Source organism: Cydia amplana, chromosome 14 (genome assembly GCF_948474715.1).
Source record: "Cydia amplana chromosome 14, ilCydAmpl1.1, whole genome shotgun sequence".
Taxonomy (NCBI): domain Eukaryota; kingdom Metazoa; phylum Arthropoda; class Insecta; order Lepidoptera; family Tortricidae; genus Cydia; species Cydia amplana.
Window position 1 is genome coordinate 13,268,214 of NC_086082.1, and position 27,919 is coordinate 13,296,132.

A 27,919-nucleotide genomic window follows, 5' to 3' on the forward strand; every position below is an offset into this window, starting at 1 on the left:
TGCGGGTGCGGATGCGGGTGCGGGTGCGGGCAGCTTGTGTTCGGGCTTCGCCGGGGCGGGGCACGGGTCGAGGGGCCGGTGCAGGCGCGGCTCGCGGCGTGGCGAAGCCCGGGGTCACGCGCGAGACTCGGTGGTCCACTGAAACAAGTTCTAAATTAGTCCCGGTCCCTTGTCGGAGGTTCTCGGAGTCGCACGATTTCGTTGGGAAAGTTGAAAAGCAAGTACACAATACTGGATCTATAATGAATGAAATATTAAAGATTCAAACACCTACATGTTTTATAAGACTGTTTGTTTCTAAATAAATAAAATAAAAACCAGTATACTCTCGGGTCATCCCATTCGTTTTTTGCCAAGTTCTTAAATTAGTTCTATTCTGCTTTCGTCACCCATTCTACATTCGTCGCGTTCGTCCATCTATATTCGTCATGCCCAAATATGTTGACGAATACCGGAATGAGCCGGAATAAGAAAAAGGCAAACAACAAAATATAACCAAAGATGACAAAGACCACCAATGAACTTGACGAATGTAGAATGGGTGACGAAAGCAGAATGGGACTAATTTAAGAACTTGACAAAAAACGAATGGGCCGACGCAAGAGTATACCAAAAAAACCTGCCAACAGTACTGTGATGATATTTCTCAAAAATAAATTTGTAGCAACAAGTAATCTTGTCGTCGCGTTTATACAACTCTGCCAATTTAAAGTGAGAAGTTTTTTCCACTGTCAGGTGAGGCGCCGCATCGAGGAAGGGTGTATAGTTTGTAGCTTTCTAATAGACCCCGAAGGCTAATCCTATTGTCTATTGTTAAGAAAAACCGCACGTGCCACGTGCCACAACCACCTGCATAAAAAATCGGTACTTCGGTTACTGAGTGCCGGCGAGTCGAACGCTACAGAACCACTCTAAAATGTGTCATCGAGATGCGTAACAAAGGCGCGTTATCGGAGAGCGCACCTACACTGGTTTTTGAGCGTTGGACTAGCCCGCGCTCAGGTGCCAAATAGAATAATTAGGATTTTTTGCAGGTAAGTAGCACGTGCGGTTTTACTGAACAATAGACAATAGGATAAGCCTTCGGGGTCTACTAGAAAGCTACAAATTATACCTGGTCGGAGTCGTCGGAGTCGGAGTCTGCGCCGGAGCTGGTGTCGCTGAGCTCGACGGCGACGCGGCGCGCGAGTATGGAGGCCACGTCGAGGAAGGCGGGCGCCCCGCGCAGCGTGTCGTAGCGGCCCGCCGTCTCGTCGCCGCGCTTGTCCACCTTGCGCAGCTTGATGCCTGTTCCGACAGTTCAGGTCAGTCACTATTTATTTATTTTTTCTACTCCCGTACTTTTATTTGTCATTTAAAGGGTCGTGCACACACCTTTAAAACCCTACTTTATAGTTGTCAAGACAAGTCTCTAGTCTATTCCCCAAAAAAGAATTTGTGTATACACGCAGTATCTTTTTGGCGATTTTACGATACTTCGTGTAATGACCACTTAAAAAATATTGAATGAAATACAGTGTTGCCAACCTTATATTAAATGTCATCTCTGACAAATAAGTGAACCATCGACATTTTTTTTTTAATTTCATTCATTCATTCTTTTCCCGCCCGTACCCTCCATTTTTGCTACTTTATGAATTAAAAATATTTATTAAATTTACAATTTTATTTCAAAGTAAGTGCTTGGTCGTAGAAAAAGTATTGTATGCAACGTTGTTTAACTGAGTCAAAAAATACTCGTGGCGTCTTTATTAACAATTTTCGGCTTCGCCTCAAATTGTTATCAATTACAATACAATATCTAAATTCTTCACCCATTGGGCAGCGTGTGCATTAGGTCAGTCACTAGTTCATTTTAAGTAAAAAGATAGAACACGAGGAAACTGATCATTTTGACTAAAGTCTATTTTTTTATTCGGTAGACTGAAATGACATTTCATAGTATGAACATCATGTGTCATTTCATACTATGAAATGTCATTTTAGTCTACCGAATAAAAAAATAGACTTTTAATGTGATTACGAATTAAGTCAGTGATCGTAGAACGATTCACTAAGAAACTTAGGTACGATCCGCTAGGATATAAGCGCATTTCATTTTTGGTCACTTATTGTGTCTGATTCTTCTCGAAATCATCTCGCTCGGATGCCTCGAGGTACTATTCTTCGGGTAATTCGAAATAGCGCCGCGGGCGCATCACATTGTATAAGGATACAGCGACGAGTACAGAATATCCTCACGTTCCTCATCCTGATGAGTATGCAGTATGCACCGTCCAAACGGCATCAAAGTCTAAATGGGGTGTGCGCGTCAGTCGAAGTCTTCGACAGTCAAAGATTAACTCTTTGACTGTCGAAGACAAAGGTTAGCTAAGTTTTATGAAAAAGGGGTTAAAAACCGGCCAAGTGCGAGTCGGACTCGCGCACAGAGGGTTCCGCACCATCAACAAAAACTAGAGCAAAACAAGCAAAAAAACGGTCACCCATCCAAGTACTGACCCCGCCCGACGTTGCTTAACTTCGGTCAAAAATCACGTTTGTTCTATGGGAGCCCCACTTAAATCTTTATTTTATTCTGTTTTTAGTATTTGTTGTTATAGCGGCAACAGAAATACATCATCTGTGAAAATTTCATCTTTCTAGCTATCACGGTTCGTGAGATACAGCCTGGTGACAGACGGACGGACGGACGGACGGACAGCGGAGTCTTAGTAATAGGGTCCCGTTTTTACCCTTTGGGTACAGAAAAAGTGAACGGCGCCATAGAGAAAAAAATACATAGAGTGCTCACTCCATACATCACTTCAGACTATTAATTTCAGTGTCAACATCTAGCATCGAGTAGCGGAACTATCAGTACTGCTACTTGACAATAGATGTAGCACCGACCGGATAGTCTTATCTCAACAGCATAAGACTTTCCGGTCGGTGGCGACATCTATTGTCAAGTAGCAGTACTGATAGTTCCGCTACTCGATGCTAATAGTCTTTTTGGTACTAAAACTGATGTATGGAGTGAGCACTCTATGTATTTTTTTCTCTATGATCGGGCAACACCGAGCGCGCACTGACCGTCCCGGATGGCCTTGAGCAGGTCGGAGCGCGGGTCCTCCTTGGGCTCGGCGGGCTGGCGCGGCGGCTTGAGCGCGGAGGCCTGGCGCAGCAGCGCGCTCGGCGACGGCGGCCGCGGCCGCGCCTCCGCCGCCGTCGCGCAAGGCGGCGACGGCGGCAGCGGCGGCGCCGGCGGCAGCGGCGCCGGCGCCAGCGCGCCCACCTCCTCCGACGACATCATGCCTGCGATACATACATACCAGGGATGTTGCGGATGCCGATTTTTTGACATCCGCGGATGCGGATTTTTAAAGGCTCACATCCGCGGATGTCAAGATAGGTACATAAAAAACGTCAAATATTACATTTTAGTAATTTTTATTTCAAAAAACCGGCCAAGTGCGAGTCGGACTCGCGTTCCAAGGGTTCCGTACATTAAGTCCCACTCACGCTTGACTGCTAATTTCTAATAGGTTTTTTTGGCTAATGACTAAATTACCTAGCAGTCTAGCACTTACGCCGATGCTAAGACGTTCCTGTACCGACCTGTTCCACATCCGCATCCGCATTAAATCCGCATCGATTTTATGCGGATGCGGATGCAGATGCGGATGTTGAAAATAATGCGGAAGTTCCGCGGTTGCGGATGCGGATATTCGCAACATCCCTGATACATATTACTAAACATTCCAACAGGAAACAGATGTAGGAATAAAAAATAAACGATTTATTTTCGAATGACAAGGTAAACTACCAAAAAAATTATCACTAAAGCTTTGGATTCCTCCGAAAACGGTGCCGTTATATGACGGCCGTCATATAGCGGCCGCAAAAGACGGCCGTCTTTACGGTGGCGACATGTGGAAAGTACCACGGCGTCATAACACACCGTCATCCACCAAGGTCAAAGCGGCAAATTTGAAAAATGTAGGCGCGATGGGATAACGTCCCATAGAAAATTTTAATTTCGCGCTTTTTCCTACTGACAAGATTTGCTTGATCATCTATAATTTACTTGGAGGATGAAATATCATCAGAAGAGGAAAATAATCGTAGTAAGGAATCATTTATTCAAATCTCGTGTCATTTATTCAAAATGGCGTCACCGCTATCTAATAAAACGTTCACGAAACTATCGACACCGTCATGACGGCCGTCATCCTACGTTACGTTGACAATCAACGTAACGTAACGCCGTCTAGGAAACCGCGCCATCTTGTTTACATAGACAACGTTCTAGTGACGTCAGTCAACGCTATATAGCGGCCGTAATATGACGGCACCGTTTTCGGAGGAATCCAAAGCTTTACACCCTCCCTTTATCGTGTCTATTCAAAATTCCCCAGCACGTATATTAACGTAACTTTCATACACCTAAAATCATAATGACGTTTGTTTTTCGTTCTAAATTTTGTCACGTTCCTATAGGTGAACCAGGATCTATTGAGGGTGCGCCATGTTGCGGAATTTCACTGGAACTAATTTTTTCATACTACACTGAATTGTCACCCTATACATGAGAATAACAGCGCCCTCTTGACAATTATCATATATTACTGGTCAGGCTATACCTCCCAACCTGATCGCACCCCACGTCGTATTGTAACTCACCGATGACGGCGTGCATGTGGTCGAGGTGCGCGTCGAGCGCGGTGCGGTGCGGCGGCGACGCGCCGTTCATCATGGGCGGCGACGCCGTGCCCTCCGGCGGCGGCGGGGGCGGGGGCAACGTCGATCTGGGGGCACGGCCGACACCGGTTAAAAACGAAAACATAAATAGCGCAAGTTAGTGCAAGTACTTTTACCTTGTCATGAAATAGTACATTATTGTCGAGGTTCGGAAGTAGCTACTTGCAGGCTGAGGATTCGTTTTAAACGGACGACCTTGGGGGTCCGTTTAATTGAATCCGAAGCCAGCAAGTAGCCTTCCAGCCGAGTCATATATAGTGCTTTTCTTAAAAAATGGTGCACGAAATAGAAATTATTTACCGGAGCAACGGTCTAATTATCACAGAAAAAAGTAAAACCATTGAAAATATTTGCTTTTACGCCTTTAAAAAAAAAGGAAGTGTATTTTTCTGCTGAAAAAATTTGAGACACCTAAATAGTCGCGGTACCAACATTATAATCATAAGTGCTGATCATCTATTTGGCTGTTTAATTGGATCTATGCCTTCATTTAATATGGTCATTTCAACTTTTAAAAGTTCGGAATTCGTTAAATAATGGAATTTGTATGCAACATTGCAGTCCCGAAATCGAGACTGCAATGTTTTTAACTTTTTAATTTTTTGACTGACCATAAACTACGCACTTCGCGACCAATTTTTTAACCGGCAACGTCGACTTTGCCGTCCGTTTTTGAGAAAATAAATTTCGCAACCCGTTCCCATCTGCCGATTGTGACTTTTAAGTCAAGTAATAGATTAAAAAAACTACATCCGAGCTTACAGTAGTAATAAATAACCTTGCCGCTTGCTCAAACCCTCCGTACGCCCGTACTCTCGTCCACATCGCCGCACTAGACTAGACACGCACCTGGTCGGCGTGTGGTTGTTGGGCGTGTCGGCGGGCGGCGCGGGCGGCGGCACGGACGGCCGCGGGCGGCGCGGCGTGCCGGCGCCGCTGCCGCCGTAGATGGGCTCCACCGACCCGTAAGGGCTCTCATCCACCATCACTGCAAACATCACGTCAGTATGAGGATCACTAACTCAGCACAGAGACTATAGGGGGACATGGCGGGCAAAATGTCACGGGCCCTAGCCCGAGGGATCCCAATTTGACCATGAAGCTATGATCATAGGGCCACAGGTTCAGTTAATCGTGGCACATCACTATTTCTAATGTCAATTTAATAAGCAACACGTGAAAACCGTCCGGACTGTACTAGCGTGCATAAAACACTTCCAAAGGAAACCGACGCGCCCGGCAGCGATATGGCCTTCGATTCGAAAATCGAAATCGCCGCTAATTTTCCCCGCCGCTCGCGTTTGCACCGACGCAATAACGTCTGTTCCCCTATTTGTCATAATAAGTAGGTTGGGTAACAAAGAGCATAAAACAACCTATTTTATCAAGGATAAAATGCATTAACTTGTTATAAAGACGCACTAAAAATAGTGCACTGCACGATTGGCTCGAATTCGTAACGCCGCTGCACTGGCACCATTCTTAGTGCCCGTAAGACCCGTCTTTACGAAAGTAATAAAAAACCGGCCAAGTGCGAGTCAGACTCGCGCACGGAGGGTTCCGCACCATCAACAAAAAATAGAGCAAAACAAGCAAAAACACGGTCACCCATCCAAGTAATGACCCAGCCCGACGTTGCTTAACTTCGGTCAAAAATCACGTTTGTTGTATGGGAGCCCCACTTAAATCTTTATTTTATTATGTTTTTAGTATTTGTTGTTATAGCGGCAACAGGAATACATCATCTGTGAAAATTTCAACTGTCTAGCTATCACGGTTCGTGAGATACAACCTGGTGACAGTCGGACGGACGGACGGACGGACGGACAGCGGAGTCTTAGTAATAGGGTCCCGTTTTTACCCTTTGGGTACGGAACCCTAATAGGTATATGTCTTCCGTGACGCTTGTTGCTACAACATTTTATACCACACTGGAATCGAACGAAGTTGTTACCGTGTCCGTTTCCTGTGAGCCTCGGCTGTCGGTTCTGATGGTTCTCGATCTCGATGGAGTTGGGTCGCGCCGCCTGAGACGAAGGCGGGCGGTTCATGCCTACTCGGTAACCGCCGTCCGTTACACTCGTAGCTACAACATGTGAAAATTATTTTTTTCTATGAAATCGTCAAATCAATAATGATAGTGTGAAAATGTGTAGTTGCATGTGCAAAATACAATCGAATCTGCTACATGCAAGAGAGGTTTGATGGCAATGAAATTAAGTGGACAAAATAATTCAGTTAAACTTTTCTAAAGCGCTAGTGGCCTAGCTGTAAGAGCGTGTGACTCACGGGTCACGGGTTCAAACTCCGGCTCGTACCAATGAGTTTTTCGGAACTTACGAAATATCATTTGATATTTTACCAGTCGCTTTTCGGTGAAGGAAAACATCGTGAGGAAACTGGACTGATCCCAATAAGGCCCAGTTTACCCTCTGGGTTGGAAGGTAAAGGCCTGTCTCCATATTGCGCGGCAAACTATCGAACATTGGCTCGCGAGGCAGCCGCGCGCAATGGATACCGGGTTGGCTCGCGAGCCAACACGATCAGATCGCGTTGGCTCGCGAGCCAACCCGGTATGCATTGCGCGCGGCTGCCTCGCGAGCCAATGTTCGATAGTTTGCCGCGCAATATGGAGACGGGCCTTAAGATGGCAGTCGCTTTCGTAAAAACTAGTGCCCACGCCAATTCCTGGCATTTGTTGCCGAGCGGACCCCAGGCTCCCATGAGCCGTGGCAAAATGCCGGGACAACGCGAGGAAGATGATGATGATTCTCACCATAGACGGATTCTTGCCGGATGGACTGCTGCGTCTGCAGCGGCGGCGGCTGCGGCTCGATGTTGTAGTGCCGCAGCTGCGCCGGCGCCATGATGTGCTCGCCGCGTGTCACCGCTGCCGCCTACAAAATACAATCCTAAATTAAAAAACCGGCCAAGTGCGAGTCGGACTCGCGCACGGAGGGTTCCGCACCATCAACAAAAAATAGAGCAAAACAAGCAAAAAAACGGTCACCCATCCAAGTACTGACCCCGCCCGACGTTGCTTAACTTCGGTCAAAAATCACGTTTGTTGTATGGGAGCCCCACTTAAATCTTTATTTTATTCGGTTTTTAGTATTTGTTGTTTTAGCGGCAACAGAAATACATCATCTGTGAAAATTTTAACTGTCTAGCTATCACGGTTCGTGAGATACAGCCTGGTGACAGACGGACGGACGGACGGACAGCGGAGTCTTAGTAATAGGGTCCCGTTTTTACCCTTTGGGTACGGAACCCTAAAAACCGTCGTCGTCGGTCGTATATTGTGTGTGTGTGTGTGTGTGTGTGTGTGTGTGTGTGTGTGTGTGTGTGTGTGTGTGTGTTGGCGGAGAAATTTAGATCCCCGGGACTCGAGAGTTAAAGGAGACATCATCGTTATAGATTCTACACGTGAACCTCGAGCGTGAACAGAACAAGAACACCGCAACCGCACTGTCTTTTGGAACTACACAGTGCTTACTCAATTAAAATGCCAGCACAATTTAACTCGACATAGATATAGCTTTAAATATATTTATTTATTATATTTTAGAAACATACAGTCGTTTACAAACAGTACTTATATATACAATATTGCTTAAGTTTAGACCTAGAGTTTCATTTGTTACATAAAATCAAGTCTGTTTTTTTTTAAAGATTACAATTTTAAATGTTACCCAAAACTAAACATTTGAGAGCGTAAAGAAAGGAAAAGATGCATTATTAAGTATAGTAAGAAATGGTATCGTCTTGGGTAGTCCCATTCGTTTTTCGTCAAGTTCTTAAATTAGTCCTATTCTGCTTTCGTCACCCATTCTACATTCGTCACAATCGTCGGTGGCTTTCAATGTAGAATGCGTGACGAAAGCAGAATAGGACTAATTTAAGAGCCAACAGGAGCTGAGATTTAAATATTTTAGGTAAATATACCCGTCTCGCTAACGGAAGCGGCTCCTAAAACTAGTGCGATAAGGACAAGGCGAAAAATCCTGCGTAAAAATCTCAAAAATCGAGGTTTCGTACTCGACTGTTTCCTCCTCCAAAACTTAACCAATCGTAACCAAATTTGGAAATCTAAATGATTATGACATTATCTGTGTCGGACCGTTTTGATTTTTTGGCTAATTGATATAAGTTTTGAATAGCGCGCCTTTCATTGCGGCATAGTCAATTAGGCCATTTTGGCCATTTTTGAAGGGCTCTAGCGCCTTAAAAAACAAAAATATCAAAAAAACCAAAACGGTCCGACACAGATATTGACAATATTAATCTGTCTTGAAAAAATCATTGCTCTAGCTTCAAAACCCACGGAGGAAATAGTCGAGTACGTTTGTATGGAGAAATGACCACTCCTGTTGGCTCTTAAGAACTTGACGAAAAACGAATGGGACGACCCAAGACGATACCTAAGAAATAGCTGTAAATGTAATCAGAACACAAGCATAGAGCGTACCTTTTGTCTTTCTCGTGTGGAGTGTGGCGGCCTCACGCGCCGCGCGCCGCGCCCGTCCGCGCCGCCGCCGCTGCGGGGCTGCCGCACCTGAGCATACGCGTATCGTTAGGGTAACATTCCATTTCTGACCGCAGCTGCACTACTGGTACTGAACGCGTCGCTGTTACTGTCAATTTCCATAGTAAAATGAACAGTAGTGCAGCTGCGGTTGGAAATGGACTGTCACCTTTACAAACCTGCACAACTATCATTCTACTAATACATCTATGTCTCAACATTTGTGATGCTTTTTCACCATACGAGTACATCACGACATCTAATCTTACTCTTTGCAAAGGCTGTAAAATACAAAATTAACTTTGGCGACGTTATTAATAGATAGAAACGCTGCATACTCGTAAGTACCTACATATATTACGGAAGGAGTTTATTACACTAACTGACGAATATAGCGAATCTAGCGAAACGTGTACATGCCTATGAAATAATCCGTTATTTTCTACCTTTTATTACACGACTGCCCCAAAAAAGGAGTGTATTGTTTTCAGGGTTCATGTTTGTATGTGGGTGGGTGGGTATGTAAGTTTCTTTGTTCCACTCTAGCAGCTAAATGCCTTAACCGATTTACATGTATGAATTATCATTAGAATCCTTACATCATCCCGAGTAACATAGGCTATGTGACGTCATTATAAAAACAATATAGCGGACTTAATACGCCATATTACGCAACCTTTAGAAAAAACATTTAGCTTTTCAGTTCGCTTTTAATTTGCAGTCGTGTTTTTTTTATTTTTTATTAATTTATTCATTATTATTTCATAGTAAATATGTGTCCACTCTTTTTGACTAGAAAATCCCAGACAAGACTAAGCTATGTATAAAAATGTTACCTTCTTCCCGCGATCGTGCTGAATGCGCTCTGTATCCTGCAGCATTTCCCTTCTCCACAGTTCGAAGAAGTAATCCGGGTCCGTGTAGAACTTCCTCGCGTCTCTCCCGTCGTCCCTGAACTCGTTGAGCCGCTCGAGCGGCGGCGGGCGGTCGCAGCGCGCGTACGTCGCCAACATGGCGGTCGGCATCGAGTTGCGGCTGAACAGTTGCTGCTGGAATGTCCGCGAGGAGCGGAAGGCCTTGCGCATTTGAATGTCTTGGAGGGACACTGAAAATAAAGCAGGATAGTGGTTAAATTGGTGTGTGCAAGTTTTGAAAAATTACTTTCAGGGGAGTCACGAAATTAACTACAGATTTTAATTTTTAACAAGCAGAAACGTCTGCGACCGATGCTAGCTTAGAACAAATTTGATAGTGGAAAAATTACCGTCTTGGGTTAGACTTGAATTCACGCTCTGCCATCTGAGCCACCAAGAGTACCAAGACCTCATCCATAGTCCGCAAATCTTTCCACCATATGGGTCAAGGGGACCCGACATCTATCGTAAGAGCGGTACACTTCTTCCAAGTCATATTGGAAATTCACCAGTTACGATGTGCTACCCATACTAATTTTAATTTTTAACAAGCAGAAACGTCAGCGACCGATGCTATTAGGTAATGTCCAAATATGATTGGTAAATATAATGGTGTACCTTCCTCAACCCCAGAGTCGAGCTGGGTGACCTTGATGGCGAGCCTGTCTATCCGCGCCTGCAGCACGTTGGTGCGCTCCGCGAGGTTGCTCGCCTCTCTTGTCAGCTCGCCGAACATGTCCTCGGCATGCTTCGATAGTGACGACAGTTGCCTGGTAATAACAAAGATCATGGTGTACCTTCCTCAACCCCAGAGTCGAGCTGGGTGACCTTGATGGCGAGCCTGTCTATCCGCGCCTGCAGCACGTTGGTGCGCTCCGCGAGGTTGCTCGCCTCTCTTGTCAGCTCGCCGAACATGTCCTCGGCATGCTTCGATAGTGACGACAGTTGCCTGGTAATAACAAAGATCATGGTGTACCTTCCTCAACCCCAGAGTCGAGCTGGGTGACCTTGATGGCGAGCCTGTCTATCCGCGCCTGCAGCACGTTGGTGCGCTCCGCGAGGTTGCTCGCCTCTCTTGTCAGCTCGCCGAACGTGTCCTCGGCATGCTTCGATAGTGACGACAGTTGCCTGGTAATAACAAAGATCATGGTGTACCTTCCTCAACCCCAGAGTCGAGCTGGGTGACCTTGATGGCGAGCCTGTCTATCCGCGCCTGCAGCACGTTGGTGCGCTCCGCGAGGTTGCTCGCCTCTCTTGTCAGCTCGCCGAACATGTCCTCCGCATGCTTCGATAGTGACGACAGTTGTCTGGTAATAACAAACAATTTAAGATTATAAGAAGCTGTAAAGATTAACCCCCTTATTCATAAAACTTTACGGGCCTGATTTAGTTAAATTATGTTTTGTCCCTTTTTTACAAATACATAAGTCAAAATGACAGATATGGACAAACGATTATTAGCTAATAGAGGTTTGTAGCACGTATAAGAATAAGGGGGTTAATGCGTTAAGGGGTAATGACTTCTGAAAGCAACAAGACTAAAAAAATAAGTTTGTCTGAAAGAGATGCAATTGCCAAATAATTATAAAATGGGCGCCGCTTTCGCGCACTTAACTACGAGTGGCGACTGAAAAGTTCGCGGCCTTAGAAAAAAACAGAAAGAGAGTATTAAATATTAATCGTTACTAATGGCGACAGTATTTAAAGTGCCAAAGAGGCGGGGAAAATTATGGCATAGTTTTTTTTTCTAGTTAAGGCCGCGAATATTTCAGCCTCCCCTCGTAGAATAATAAATGTTGAAAAAGGGTTCAGAATCCGATGGAACCTAAGACATTGCGTGGACGCACTCTGATGCCGTACCTCACAGTATTTGCCAGTGTGCCGTTGGTGACTGCCTCCAGCTCGGACGGCACGGCGAGCCGCTCCGGCACGGTGCCGCGCGACACGTGGACCGGCTCCACGCATCGCTTCGGCAGCGGCATGGCTGCGGCGGAACTACCGGACTACCATACCTGGAAATAACAATATGAAAAGTTACAGCTCTGTACTTTTAAACAGTCATAGTTACGGGAAAAATATAATATACGTAACTGACAATAATTCCGTAACGACATCGGAGATTTTTCTAAACTATAAATTTTTTGATTTGCGATGCAGTGCAGCCCTCCATAAAGTGTTGGTGTCTAGGATTCTCAGCAGAAATACTAAGTTAAGGATATATAAGACCGTTATCCGACCAATCCTTATGTATGGTTGTGAGGCCTGGACACTAACACAAAAAGAGGAAAGTCAGCTCCTGGTAGCGGAAAGGAAAATCTTTCGTAAGATCCTGGGACCTATCAAGAGAGACAACGGCACCTGGAGGATAAGGAGGAATGCCGAAATCGAGGAGTTGGTGGCCGGACCCAATATCATCGGCGAAACGAAATCCCACAGACTTCGCTGGTTCGGGCACCTATTGAGAATGGGAGAGGACCGAGCTGCCAAGAGGGCGTACCTGGGAAGACCGACTGGTGGCCGCCCGGTAGGTCGGCCCAGATACCGCTGGGGAGACAGTGTGGAAGCGGATCTGCGTCAGCTTCAAGCCGATAATTGGCAGGAAACGGCGCAGGATCGGGAAAAATGGTGTGCTCTCGTTTCGGAGGCCAAGATCCTCTTTGGGTCGCTGAGCCGTAATAGTTAGTTAGTTAGAGGAGTCAAATTAGTCGCGAGCTACTCCGCTTGTGGTCCCTCATCGAGGTGACATCGTAATTAACTTAAAACGAAACATCTTGAGTAGGTATTTCATACCTATTAATTATTTTATATTGTTTAATCAATACGTTAACGTTACGTAAGTCACTCGCCTTACAATCGACAATAAAACAGCTCTACCGGAAAATTCCGGAGTGGGAGTAACACCCGGCTTTCCGTATTTTCACCGCTGTCCGCTGTTCCCGCCAATTACCCGCCATTTAGCCATCTTCCGGCTCGCGTGCCGTGACCGAAACAGAATATTTTATATTCGCCCGCTAACTAGATAATTTAATTTAGTAAACAATAAATGTAAACATGAACCAAAACACGACTTAGGTACACTCACGGTACACTTTACAAGCCAGCGACGTGTAATGAATAAGATGGTCTAAAATAAATGAGAGATATTTATTAATTGGTCACTTAAGATTCCATTCCAAGAGAATCTTAGCACAATTAACGGCACAAGTAGCGGTCAAATGGCAATGGCGCGGAGTAAATACGTGAACTACATATACCTAACTATTAAGTCCACCCTTTTAGTAGAGCCGAGTCTTCTTTGGGTGCTTTGCTACTCTTTTTAAACAATCTTGTTTATTGAGAATAGTATATAAAGCGCTTGAATAATGTATGTTCTTCAGTTCTTAAATATATCAATCAATAGGTCTACAAAAGCTGGCAGCTGAATTTCTATGAAAATATTCACAAATAAGTAAAAACCCCGAGCCAGCTCTTACAAAAGAACCCGTACTTTACTACACTATCACTAACTAAACATCAGAAGGAATTAATGATGTAATATAATTAGCTTATCATACACATACAAAAAATCATAATAACAACCTAGTTTTACAACGCGGATACTGCAGATAAATAACATTTTTAGACTAGAAATCATGGATGAATACTAAACTCATAATCAATGCATCTCATTAGTCATTATATTACCGCAGCTATGAATATTATATCGATGACCTACTTTAGCTTCCTAAGCAGCCGAGCATCCGCGGATCTAGCCAGATAATTAGTTGTTTATTTAATCAACGAGCTCGCTAAGGCACTTACACTTTAAATAAATTGGCGTAGGACAACAGCTGGACAATTGACGATTCGTAAACCTTATAGCAAAGACATAAGATCGACAATTGATAGTTGAGTGTTGCTTTTAGTTAGGCCACTACCGCTGAAGGACATCTAAATAGAGAAAAATGTGACCGATTATGTTAATAAATAGAAAGTGTCTGCGATGTTTACATAAATGAATAGCAAATTGAATTGGATATTTAACTCAAAAACTTACTTTTATTTTTGTAGCACGCCACAAGTTGTAATCACAGAGAATAGTATAAAGTTAGGTGCGTAGCAGAAATGAAAGGCATAAGCAGGCAAGACACTAAATGTCAGTGCCATTCCGGCGTCCCAAATAACAACAAACCAATTGATCGAGCGAGACAATGGCACAATCAGCCAATATAAAGAATAATGGTTGCTTCAAGTTAAAACTTACAACTAATTTGTTTGAGTATGTATTTACATAAATGACTCATACACTTGCTACTTGTTAGAAGATATTACGTAATTGTTAATACCAATGAATTTTAAGGCTTACCTATTTACCTACTCTAATTAGTTTTATGTCCATATTTCCATAACACGTGTGAAGCCGAGCAAGGAGAAAATAAACAAGAATTTAGACAATAACAACATTAACAACTATAAGTAAAGTGTCAATCTATGGAACTTGCTAACTATGTAAACAAACCGCCTTATTAAAATTGTCTCTGAAAGTCAATTTACTACTAACTTTTGTTTACATAGTTAGCAAGTTCCATAGAATGACACTTTATAGATTTTATAGGCACCTACTCTGGACTAGAAAAGTGACATTTTTCATACTGGACGTCAGTCATGAGTCGTCAGTAACGACGACCATAGTAAAAGTAGAATTCAATGCAGTTGTGGACAAAGGACAGTTGGACATTATCAATAATAATGTGGACATTATGAACGACTTGGAAAATGCGTGGCAAATCGCCGGCAACTTCAACTGGAAACAGTTATTTATTTACAATACAATACTACTTCAAAGGATAATAACTTGCACCAAAGAAAACCTAAGAGCAAACAAATTTTCACTGAGCATCTGAGATTCGTTTTGTGAGGGTGAAGGTTGACAAAACAACGAACGTTTTATTTTCATTTTTTCACGACATCCACGGGAGGAAAGCGTATGCTCCGGAAAAAATCTTAAGAACGCCTCATAATAGTAATTAAACTCACTGTATCTACCTCCAAAGATATTTCTCGCATTCCGGATTCACTTGTCATACTATATTTTAATATGGTATATACCTTTCAGGGAAATATTTTACGTACGACATTGACGAATTTGGTTGACGTGTCGCACGGTACACCGGACACCTAAATTAGCCGCATTCGTCCCCTAATCGAATGATCCCACTCGTGTCAACGTGCCATTCACGTGTCAGTAGGTACTTACTCTAAATATGATACGACTAAATATACAGGTTTTCCTTAAATCCGTACAGGAAAACATTTAGAAGCATGATGTACCTATATTATTCACGGTTACTAAATAAAATTCATTGCGCAACTAAACAAATATGTGATAGGTACTTATGTAGTTTATCATAAGTACATAACGGCTGCTAAATGGACGAGACCAAAGGACTGGTTTAAGAATGTACATAATTAGATGTGATGAATTAAATGGCGTAAGATTTTTTTATACGAAACACTATTAATACTACACACGAAGCCAGTTAATTTATTGGAAAATTACCTATTGGGGAAATAAACTCTAACTTGGCTACTGGCTAATACTAGATTTTATTTAGAATCCAAAAGACCAAAAGTTTTTAAAGTTCACTCCGCCCTTCGCACTTTCTGACTGCAAAAATACAACCCAATGAGTGGCTGTCACGTCAAAACATGATGGCAAAATCGATAGAAATTTAATAGATTGAGTTGTCGATCAGCCAGATATTGACAGATTAGCATAACTAATGTACGGAATACACGCAGCCGCATGTAATCCGCTAGCGCCTCAGCTCATGCACACTTTTTTATGGACCTATCTAATGTTATTCGTCCCGGTGTTTTCTCCGCACGCACGGTACATATTATTATGGATGGACCATATCGCTCTGATACGTCTCGAACTAGAGCGGTCCGTTGGTTAATGCACTTTTTTGCACAACTGGCTCGTAGCATCGCCTTAAGTACGTTGTTCTCCGGTGCAAGTGAAAAAGGAATGGTCTGTACTTGTAAGGAATCAATCCTCGATGAACATTATGAAGAAGGTAATCCCAAACCAACAGTCCAAATACAGCCTAGAAAGACAAATCCTTAGAAGCTAAACTCTTGCGCTATCACCGAAATGGCAAATGCAAACGGATCCAGCCCTAGTAGCACGGTCGCATTTTTATCATTTATCACCATGCCTGTCACGTTCTAACAAGTATGTAAGTGCGAAAGTGACGGGCTTAGTGATAGTGGATGGAACCGTGCTGAGCCCGCAGACCAACAATACCCAATAAAATATATAATGAAACATGACATAAAACCCAACAAAGTAATTTTAATTACCTGCGGTTAAGTTTGCACTGGAGAAGATAAGACAGGACCATACAAATAATAAAAAGCGCAATAAATAGAAGCATTGGCCAGTGTGCAAAACAGACAGTGCAATATGGCAGATCTCGGCGACATTAAGGGAAAGACCTGTTTGATCACAGGAGGCGCCTCCGGCCTGGGTGCGTTATACGCTGAAGCGTTCCTACGACAAGGGGCCAAGGTGGTTTACTAATGAATGGGCCAAAAACGTTTCCCAAAGTATCACATCCCAAACTATGTTTCCCAAATTATCATTTCCCAAAAAAATGTTTGGCAAAACAACTTATCGCAATTTTTCAGTTAGCAATAGTCTTTTTTGGCAAGTTATTGTTTAGCAAATAATTACTTGGTCAAGTTTCATTTTACCAAGTATTATTTAGTCAAATGTATCATTAAGCATAACTTACATGTCCCAAAATATTACATGGCATACAATTTACATACCAATAGAGGGCCTGCAGTATTTTTATTTGTGCTTTCATTTGAAACACTTTATCATTTTGGTTATGTTTTACACAAACGGATGTAATTTGTTGAACCGTGAACATATCTGCAATAATATTTTAGAATTATATAAGGACCTAAAATAAAAATTAAGGAATTAAGATTCAGTAATCAATGGGATTGGCCGGTCAAAGTATTTAGCAGATGGCGCCAGCATAGATTGCTCCGTCAATCCCTAGAATTGTGTCAAATTCTTGTTTTTTATATAGAATTTTATGCCCTAGATGCCAGCCCTTTAAGCCAAATCTCATAGAACTCAACTAGAGAAGGGGCAAGCCCCGGCAAGCTATGATGGTGCCATCTATGCAAACCATTGACAGTTGCCAATCCCATTCAGTGTAGTGTAACTGGTAAAGCGGTATCCAGACGGGATGATCAAATCGATCGATTTGATCAGAAATGAAATTGACTTGATTTTGACATTTTGATGATTAAAAATTTAATAAACATAGTAATTTTGTTGGTACTGCATTGTACCTACTATAACTTAATTTATGAAGATTACCCCCAATCTGCATTACACAGAACTGTGATTTTTTTGTATTATTTCCAGTCAGAATCACGAGCTCTTTTGACCCTAATACGAGTAAAAAGTGGTCCCAAAATTTCATACAAATGCACCAAAAACTTGTGGACATTTTTTCTCAGTAAGAATGGAGAAAGCTACTGATACTGAGTAGAAATATTATATAAATTCAAAATTCTAACAGAACGAATTTAGGTTCAAATTTAAATAGAGATGCCTATTTGCCAAATTTGCGAAGTGACAATTTGAGCAAACATCTTTTTGGAATATAATATTAGCCAATAAAAAACGTTTGCTAAATAAGTTTTTGTCCTAATAACATTTGACAAAGTAAAATCATGCCAAATGATAATTTGACCAAATAAGTTATATGCGAAGTGTAACTTTGCTAAAGGTTCCTTTGGGAAATGAAACTATTGCGATAAGTTTGTTGGGAAGTGAAATTTGGCGAAATGTATTTGGGCCAAACGGAAGTACACCGGCCAAGGTATTATCGTGACGAGATTTTTTACGCATTTTGACAACTAATCGGGGAGTGAGGACCAAAAAGCGAGCGAGATCGCTGTTTACGATTTCAGCATGGCGCAAAGCGTTTTTTTTTTCATGGCCGGGGCATAAAATACGTAACAACCAAAGAAATTAATTGTCATATAATTTACTAGACTTCAAACACCTAAAGTTAACCAAACAAACACCTAATCTCGACATTTTTTAATTTAGCATGCAGCTATACTGGACATAGCAGAGCCGAAAGGGAAAGAAACAGCCGAGCAACTGAATAAAACATATCCTGGCAAAGTGACCTTTATCAAGTGCGACGTCGGCGATGAGGACAGCATCTCTCAAAGCAGAGGATGTCTTGTCTGTGCTTTGAGAGATCTCAAAGCACAGACAAGACATCCTCTAGACTGAGCATAGTAACGCTACCCCCTCTGCCACAAATATACGGTAGTTTTACTCCATCTTCGAGTCAGTGTCGAATCCCGTGCCGTGATTGGTCCGTGTCTTTGAACGGACCAATCACGGCACGGGATTCGCTCACCTCGTCCCCCGCACCCCAGTATTTTTGGCACCATCGGTTTTATGAAATAATTGCTCTAAACTCCGTCTAGAGGATTCCTAGTCTATGTCCCAAAGTTTCAACCAAGTTGTAGACACTATGAAACAGCTGGACGTGGTGATCAACAACGCTGGGATTTTAAACGATTCGCCCGCTATCTGGAGAAAATCCTGTGATGTTAACTGGGTATGGTATTACTTAATTAATCTAAATATGTCAGCCAGTTGAGACCAAGTGCCTTGAAATTTGTCAAATTGGTTTGAGAAAGACTTATTTGAATAACCGATCGATTCAGATGATGTGTTTCCAGTGTATTTTCACGTGTTTAATATTTTTCAGCAAGGACTGGTGTCATTTTCGATGAGAGCAGTAAAGCACATGCGAAAAGATGAAGGCGGGGCAGGCGGGACCATCGTAAACATCGCGTCTATTGCCCCTATTGGGAAGAGAGCCCTTCCCAATAGGGTCCATTCCTATCTACTGCGGATCCAAAGCCGCTGTGCTACATTTCAGTCAAAGTCTTTCGGTTTGTAATAGTACATTACATACCTAGGGAGGTGAATTCGTAAATGCTCCAGATCGCAGGTGTTTGTGCGACCATAAATATGTGATCTAGGGCTTTACGAATTACCGCCCGTGGTTTGTCTAAAGTTTTACATCTTGCCTTGGCCAGGAAGTGAGATTATCTTCTCGCGTAGCGGGAAGAAAATCCCACTTACCTTACGGCTAGGCCCGTAAATGACGTAAAATAAATAAATAATTTATTTATTTAATTTTTAGATCCAACAGCTATCAATACAAAGTAGCACCAATTAATAAGACATGGAAAATCAATTACAGGATCACACTTGTAGCAAGCTAATACCAATTATCCTTCACTCATACTTTGTTTCCTTTCTAGCAAGCTCCCTTTGAAGAAACAACAGGAATACGAGTATTAACAATATGTTTCGGAGCAACAGACACAACTCTGATGAAAATGCTGACTGAGAGGGTGTACGATGAAAAATTTGGCAATGACTTTTTAAACCTCATACCCGAGGATTCAATTCAAAAGTAAGCAGTTATACATATAGTCGACTGTGCTCAGGGCATAAAAAGGTCAACTACGGCGTTGCGTGAACAAGAGATTGCCTTTGGCAGGATTGGTTCTTAGGGCCCAAGGATGGATTTAAGAAGTTACTATTACTACGTAACAATAAACTAATCAATCACTTGCTTTTGGCGTGTAATTCAACCGGAAGTCTCTTTCGAGTAAAATAAATCATCATTCATGTTGATTGTGGTTATGCCGCAATTGTTAAATGTATTATCAGGCGTGTCTCACTCCGCGATTTCGTCGCTTTGCTACAGATAGCTAAAAGTACAACCGTTCGGCCTCAATTTTGGGGAAAGCCATAAGCCGCGCGTGGCGCTGTCGCCACCTAGCGGCCATATCTGTGCTGATCGTAACAGACGCGTTTTGTTAGAGAGTGAGTCTTCTGTACTTAGTACTATTATTTATTCTGTGGTATTATGAATAAATCATTAATTGTTTCATAGAGCTGTAGCAGCCATCATCGCAATGTTCAAGGACGCGGCAAACGGCTCGGTGTGGCTATCGAAGAAATCGAAGTACAATCAACCGGTCCAACTCATTTACCGGATAAATCTTACCTTTATAACAAAACGGCGTAAACAAGTCATTTCTACCCTTTGCTGTTCTAACGTGTAAAGCACTACGTCGTTAACTATAATCAAATAAGGGTGATGCTTTAATGCTATACATACCCTAAAGACAAATACTGAGGTAACAAAAATAAAAATTACTATAATGTCAGCACTATTATTTTTAGTTGAACTGTTTCGTAATAGTGATAACCTTGCTGATAAGATTAATCCCATCAAAAATATTAACATGTAAAAAGGTGCAAGTCTCGCAACGCTTCTACTACAAAAAAGTTTAGAGATGTACCTAATGTGAAACCAAGTCGGTTATTTTAATCAGTGCCAGGGGGTGTTAAAACTGTATCAAATATACATATATCTTTAATTTGTAATACGTATAATGACTTGGCCATCGCACGGCTGCATAATGACATAAGGATCATCGTCACCTATTAAAAATATTTCTAATTGAACATAACGCTAGCGCTAATTGCAGTTCGAGCATTACACATATTTACGAGTAAGGTACGAGTAAAGCATTATGTGCGATTGCCAAGTCATTATATATATTACAAATTAATGATATATAAGAGAACATACAAAGTTGCGTTCTTCATTATTGCTGTAGTTGACGTCGATTATTCACATAAGTAATTATTTACAAGAAGATTACCTTTCTTAATGAATAATGTCGTTTATAATATAACAGATAAAATTCCAATAACAGAAATCAGACGAGAAAACGCGATAAACATAAAATTGCCGTCAATAGAGTAATGACCTATGCAGAAAGAAAACAACGAGACGGCTAGTCTAGGCGACATTAAGATAGAAACTTGTTTGATTACAAGATATGCTTCCGGTTTAGGCTTCCTAAGGAAGTCGAGTTTTGCTTGGAAACTAAACTTGATTACGTAAGTATGAGAAGAAATTAATGCGAGCTGAAGAACAAGAAATCAACAGACATTATCTATCGGACATCCAGGTGGGTCCATCGACATCCTGTGGTTTTCAAAACAGCAGAGTTGTACTTACTTCAATCAGTCTTGAAGTCACTATGTTAAAGAAATTATTGATTGCTGCAAGAGGTTCGTTTCACAGAGTTTTTATATGATATCTAATCGAAAGTTTACTTTACATATACAAACACAATTAGGCACGAAGTCGTGTTATCAAACTTCGCACTTAAGTACCTATAGTGGAAGAATTCCTCATTTAAAGGCAGGAATATGGAGGTTAATTTTACGTTGTCATATATAACACCATTAACACCGAAAGATTGGTAACCCGTTAGTTTACAATCTAACGTAGGTTAGGTTAGTTTGTAATCTCCCTACCGTCAGTTTATAACGTAACTAGCGAGATTATAATAAACTGACGAGTGTTTACAATGTTACAGTGACATATACATGTCAAAAGCAACTCTTAACCCCTGGAGTATAAGAAAAGTCAAAAAACCCCTGGGACTTACAGGTTCTTGACATTGTCTATGGCTGGGACTTGAGGCAAGCGTTTAATGTGATAATTTCTCAGAAAATAGAATGATTTTACGCGAATATTTAAGCAATTCCGATGTAATGTCCAGTCACTTCCGTTTCGCGCCAATTAGACTTAGAAGTCAGATGGAATCCCTCCTCTCGAGAGTGTGGTAAAGTGTTTGGTGCTGATTTAAGTCAGGTCAAGATCTGGTTCTGAAGAATCAGGTTATCTCATTTACAAACGCGCCGATTTATTCTATAAATATAGTAGTTATTGCTAACCTTTGATCTGTCTCCGATCGCTATCGCGATAGGTAAAAGGATGTTGCCATCACATTTAAATAATAACAATGAGACGTGGAAGTACAAAAGATTTCTTTTTATAGGATATTTTTAACGTAATGCTCCGAATGCTCGTACTGCAGTAGTAAGTAATAAGTATGAGTCTATATCCGACGATGCACACCTAAATGTAAATGAGGGAACGTGGCACAAATATAGCACATAATAATATTCATAATCGTGTAATGGGCCGATTAGTATGCAAAGTCAGGTCTAAGCGCCTGTCAACATGGGCGTTTTACGCTAGAAAAACGGTGCGGTTCCATACCAAATGAAGAATGCGCTTCCGCTGCGTCAAGCTGCGTTCAAGTGGCGTTAATTTTGTGTGAAACTATTGAATAGCTGGAGAGATACACAGGCTCTTAATCTAACGCAGTGATGAGTGGTGCCTACATTTTTTTCTACTACGCCCCCGTGGCTGGCGTGCCTGGCGCTCCCAAGTTTGAATACCTATGCTGCAAAAATGTACAAACTTAGATAAATGTCATAATATGATAGTATATTATACTAAGAAAAAGTGACCAAGGCCTCCAGTGCCCCAGGCTGCAATCGAACCAGCGTCCTCTGCTATCGCGGCAGGTGCCTATATAAATAATATATATTCAATATTTTCTGAAAATAATTTAATTTGTTCTAATACAAAGACGTACAAGTTCTTTGCTCATATCGATTAGGAAGGAAATGCAAATGCAACAAATTGAATATCGTTGGGGTCATGACGTGTCTGTAGGGGTAGTCCCTTTGCTGCATATTTTATTGTAGGTAGGTATATGCTTTGTTTCTTATGATAAAACAATTATAGCTTTTGGGTTTAACGGAGCGGAAGCTTGCTGAGGCCTGTGTAACCTGTGTTTTTGATAAAGCACAGTTATGTTAAGCTAGATTTTATTATCCAAAGGCCACCATCAGGTTGCTATGGGCAATGGATTAAGACTATTAATAATACCTGTTCTAAGAGCATAAAAAGACTCAACCATGGTACAGTCAACATCAAACATATGTTTTCATCCTCGAGTTATTTAAAGGTGCGAAAATGTAACCATATTTTTGACGTTGTCTATACAAAATTACCTGTACCCGACTGTTGTAAAAGTTCATCTACTCTACCTTGAAAATGCTATGGTATTGGGATTGATTGGGATACTATTGGTGAAGTTTGGCCATTAACTGGATGAATAATGTAATTAATGTACTTACGAGCTTTAGGGTCAAATTATTAATTATACATGTCTATAATAAGACTAATAGATGAGTTTTAGATTAATTAAGCGATATGACATTAGTATTACATAATGAATATCATGTAGGTATTAAATTCAAATGAGAGAAAAAGTAACAACTATTGGAATCAGATTAAAATTGCAAATCTAAATTTTATGTAAGATGTAACTTTCATTTATATTTACATATCAAAAAGTGTGTCACTAATAGTATTTAAACAAAGAACAACTAGAGAGTTAAGACTTCAAAATCTTCAAATATGTTTCATAGAATCCAGCTGAAATGCTAAGGGCTCCATTCATAGGGCTACACTATTCTTAATCCATGCGCCTCTCCAAAGCATCTACATGTAGAGCAATCTTATAGAATTAGGGATTTCCAAACTGTGTGTCAAGTAGTTTTGTCTCTGAGGGAGCATACCACGGCTATCCCCGTACAGACGCATTTTATTTCCTGTGTTGCAACATTTTTTTAGCATTTAAGGCAGGCAATTATTTTTCTGTGCATATTTTTGACCATTTGTCATACAAAAGGAAACTCTTATACCTGCAATCTTCTTCAGAAAATTCGTTTGTATGGGACAACGGTAAACAATTTCATGGAATGCTCCAGAGGCATCTGATCTGGATCCTCACTTTGCCAGCTCTAGACTCAAGCTATGCATACTTGCATAGGTTATTATTACTGCATGCTATGCATGCATATTCATTTACAAGGGAGTTGCAAGATAAAGGTAACAAGGTGTCAGACTACAATTTAGGATCCACTGTTATAAATTAAACACAGTTTACTTTTTTCAATAAGTCAACTCCAATACTAAAGTGAGTAGCAATTTTTATTCATACTATTACTAAAACATACCTACAAAAGATTTAATATCCTGCAGTAAAATTTTTAGGCATAAACTAAATTTTTATAATGGCAGGTATAGCAGGTAAACCCATTTTTCGTGTGTAAGTATTTTTTATTCTACCTACCTATTTGTAAAATGTGTGTTGTTGCAGCAAACAAATAAACAATTTATCTATCTACTTACTGTACATTACATTAAGTAAAGGTTATAATTATTTATAATTTGTTTTCCATAACATTATGACCTTGAACTTTTGCAAAAATGTATTATTGCAGATGGATAAAGTGGCAAATCCACTAAACAGCAACTTCCTCTCACATGATAAAGGAGGATATGATACATTGGTGTAATGTTATTGTTGTCCTGCTAAAGTATTTTTATTTTATTTACTATGATTACTGACCATTTCATCAATTAATGAATAATTGCTGCCAGGTAGTACACCAGTTTTTAATGTTTTTATACCAGTATAATTTTATCAAAATCAGTGCAATATTATTATGGCTTTGAAAAAGCTCTGCTTTAGTAATTTACCAATTGTTGCAGAAACTAAAAAATATTCAATATTAAACTGAATGTAGAAAGCCGAATAAATCAATACTTTTTTGCTGTTTTGTACTCAAAGCAGCAAAAGAGTTGCTTAACCCACTTACGTTAAGTAATAACTTGGATTACTCATGTGTGTTAAAAAAACTTGGATCAATGAAAATCTGGCACTACACCTAAAATACACCTTATGGTAGGTTTTTATTGCAGTTACTAAACAAGTAAGCAGATTATTTTCTGTATGTGTTCTAATGAAAATATACTAATGATACTAAGGAATACTAGATAATAGACTATTAAGACAAGTGATATCATAGAACACATAAATGATGTTAAATAGTCTATTGACACTAACCTAATGAGATTTTTAAAATTGGCTTCTAACATAAACAAGGATCCCTCCCAGGGTCTGTAAACTAGTGACATGATGTTGGTCAAATAAATAATGTCTACTTGGACACAATCCAACGAAATTTTAGAACCTAATGTGCATTTATTTTGTTATTGTTTACGTTAAACTACGCACAATAAGAACAGAAACAATTCTCTGAATTATAATGTAGTACTAAAGTTAAAGTTACTATTGTAGACATGCACTGAGAATAATAATTGTGCCTTACTCGCAATTCACGATCTTATACCAAATGACTTGGAGATAAAGAATGACTAAATGAATGAATACATCGTCTAAAGGCGTGGTGACAATTTAGCGATGATAAACCTACACACATCATAACGCCCATTTTGCCGAGAAGTTAATTCGCTCAATAATATTGGCTGCGGCCACGTAACAGAACCGTTTAGTATACGTGATTAAAGAATATCCTTACCAGCCGAGTCAAGTAACTAAGCCGAAGATGCAAAAATATCTTATAAGGCTTGGAATATTGAAGGAAGTACTCACCCTTCACACTCGAGGAAGTCAATAATTACTTGGCGCAATTTGCGCAAAAGTCTCTCGCGCTCCAAGTATCCAACGCCAAACAAACACAAAACACAATGATCTTAACACTTTTTATATAAATGCCAGCTATTTCAACAATTTTTTACGCTAAAACCGCCGCCTAGCCGTGCCACAAAACGAAAATGGCAGCGTCGAAAAAAAAAAACATATGTAGTTCCAAAACCTGCCACCGGCGCAGCTGACAATTGCTGACATGGCTGACATTTAAAAAATCCAAAAAAACACTTGCGAGGCTTTAAATTTACATTTTATTATCAAAAAAAGTCAAAAAAGATTTTTTTTAAGTTCTTTTAATTATGTCAATCAGAGTTATAACCAAAGAGAATATAATCACTACGTTTTAAGAGACGGAACTTCATACATTTGTGCGAAAAAATGAATAGTACGAGATTTATTTCGTAATGCTACCAACATAAGGAAATTGAGTGTTACCATCACTAAACGTCACTGACACATGACAGGTGTCAACGACAGTGATGTGAAAATTCGATAATAGTGATGTCCATAACTTAAAATGCTTGTAATCGATATCGATGAAATTATTGCACGGCCGCGTAGCCTTCGTTCAGGATTTCAGATTTTAGGAGTTCGATAACTAAGTGAGAGCTGAGAAATACCTTACCTGTTGACTTCGTATATGAGTGACATGTCATTACATTATATTGTACCCAATAAATAAAAAATTATACAAGTCATTAAAACAGACACGATTACATGTACCTTGAGCTCTCGCTTATTTATCCACATTTATGAAATAATAGAACACTTTTTCTTTAATACTTTCATCTTTAATCGTTTACATTGATTATTTTTTCCAAAAATAATAGTTATAGGGGTAAAAAAACATTCAATTCGAAAATTAGCCGGATACAAATAAAAAGAGGTGAATATAACAATTTAAACTAATGCAAAACTCTGCTCAGTTTCCTCATGCTTAAAAGGACGTTTATAAATGAAAAATATTCAACAACTGTATGTCTTCCACTTTTAAATACACCTTTTTATGACTATACTTCAGCGGAATTTGTTTTTGAGTTTATAAAACATTATATTCTATTATAAAATTGCTAGGTACATTACATATTTAAAATTGCTACATTCCAACTTGCATTAAATATGGAGCGGTTTGTTTTAATGTGACAAAATGCTTTTGTCAAAGCCCTGAAGTGAAAAACCATGCATGTTGCTTATGTAGACAAGAAAAAAATCGAAGTGGAAACAATTTGTCAATGGGCATTTCCATTCTTTCAGCTTGTGTTCAATTTCGCTATTAGATTTTCATTGTTATTAGTAAAACAGTTGATGTTACAACAAAAATGCCAATACACATAACTTAAAAACTTTAAGTCCTAACAACATACTTTGTAAAAATGTTTTGTTTACTGGTAGGTAGGTAGTTTTGTTGTTTTTTCTATCGTTTTTCTAAAAACATCGAAAAACTACAAAATGGTGAACAAAACTGGAATAGGGAGGGTAACACCCACTTGACAAGATGTTTCCACTTTTTTTCTCTACATAAGCTACATGCATACCCAGTTTCATGTTTTGAAATTTATAAAAGAAATGAACCGAACCATTACAAAATGCAAATTGCACCCAAACAGTTGATTGCACATACACGTGGAGTCTCAATTAAAGACAGCCGAGTATTTTTATCATATTTAACACGTTATTTTTCTAATTCACGCTTCCTAGCAGTTCTGACCTGATGCTCGATTTTTTAGCTTAGTGGGCTGCTAGGTGATTGGTAATATTGGCTGTTAGTAATAAAGTTACGTTATGTAGGTAGTTGAGTTTTGGAATAAAAAATCCATAAAAAAATATTATAAATCCTTAATCACTGCCTGTCTGTCTGTTAATAGCTGAACCGATTTAGAAGAAATGTTTATGAATAGTTTAAGTCAAGGGAAATCATCATTGAAGCTCTTCAATGAATTTCCGCTGTAGTGGAATTTACTATGGAATGGTATATTGAAATACTAATTCTACGCAAACGAAGTCGCGGAACGAAGCTAGAACTTTATATACCGGGTGCTTCCTGTAACAGGAGCAATAAATTAAACTAAAGAAACATTTGTTCAGCAACTTTTAAAATGTATGAATCCTTTAGGCTTCCTCTTTTTCATACAAAATAAATATTGCCTTCAATGTACGCTGACATCAGTGTGTTTGACGTTGCTTGTCACGCTTTAAACATTACAAAATTTGCAATACATTGCGTCTTAGA

The 27,919-nt window shown here is 40.4% G+C and overlaps 1 protein-coding gene and 1 pseudogene across 1 annotated transcript; one reads left to right on the plus strand and one right to left on the minus strand.

Annotated features, from left to right (window-relative positions):
• On the minus strand, positions 1–25,931 carry LOC134654198 (actin-binding protein WASF3). The gene is made up of 12 exons (XM_063509654.1): positions 25,633–25,931; positions 12,040–12,191; positions 11,335–11,486; positions 10,102–10,370; positions 9,209–9,295; positions 7,517–7,637; positions 6,695–6,826; positions 5,590–5,728; positions 4,663–4,787; positions 3,073–3,294; positions 1,115–1,287; positions 1–138 (listed from the first exon to the last, which is right to left on the minus strand). The coding sequence occupies exons 2-12, from the start codon at positions 12,159–12,161 to the stop codon at positions 115–117; spliced, it is 1,566 nt and encodes a 521-aa protein (XP_063365724.1). The 5' UTR covers positions 12,162–12,191; positions 25,633–25,931; the 3' UTR covers positions 1–114.
• LOC134654360 (15-hydroxyprostaglandin dehydrogenase [NAD(+)]-like) lies at positions 16,628–20,355 on the plus strand (annotated as a pseudogene).
• Positions 25,932–27,919: the final 1,988 nt, after the last annotated feature.

Excerpts from the sequence above, each read along its gene's own strand:
- LOC134654198 (XM_063509654.1), bottom strand. The coding sequence starts at position 12,161 with ATGCCGCTGCCGAAGCGATGCGTGGAGCCGGTCCACGTGTCGCGCGGC. Across the intron at positions 10,371-11,334 it reads CGACTCTGGGGTTGAGGAAG|TGTCCCTCCAAGACATTCAA; the intron begins GTACACCATGAT and ends CTTTATTTTCAG. Across the intron at positions 3,295-4,662 it reads CCACATGCACGCCGTCATCG|GCATGATGTCGTCGGAGGAG; the intron begins GTGAGTTACAAT and ends TATGTATCGCAG.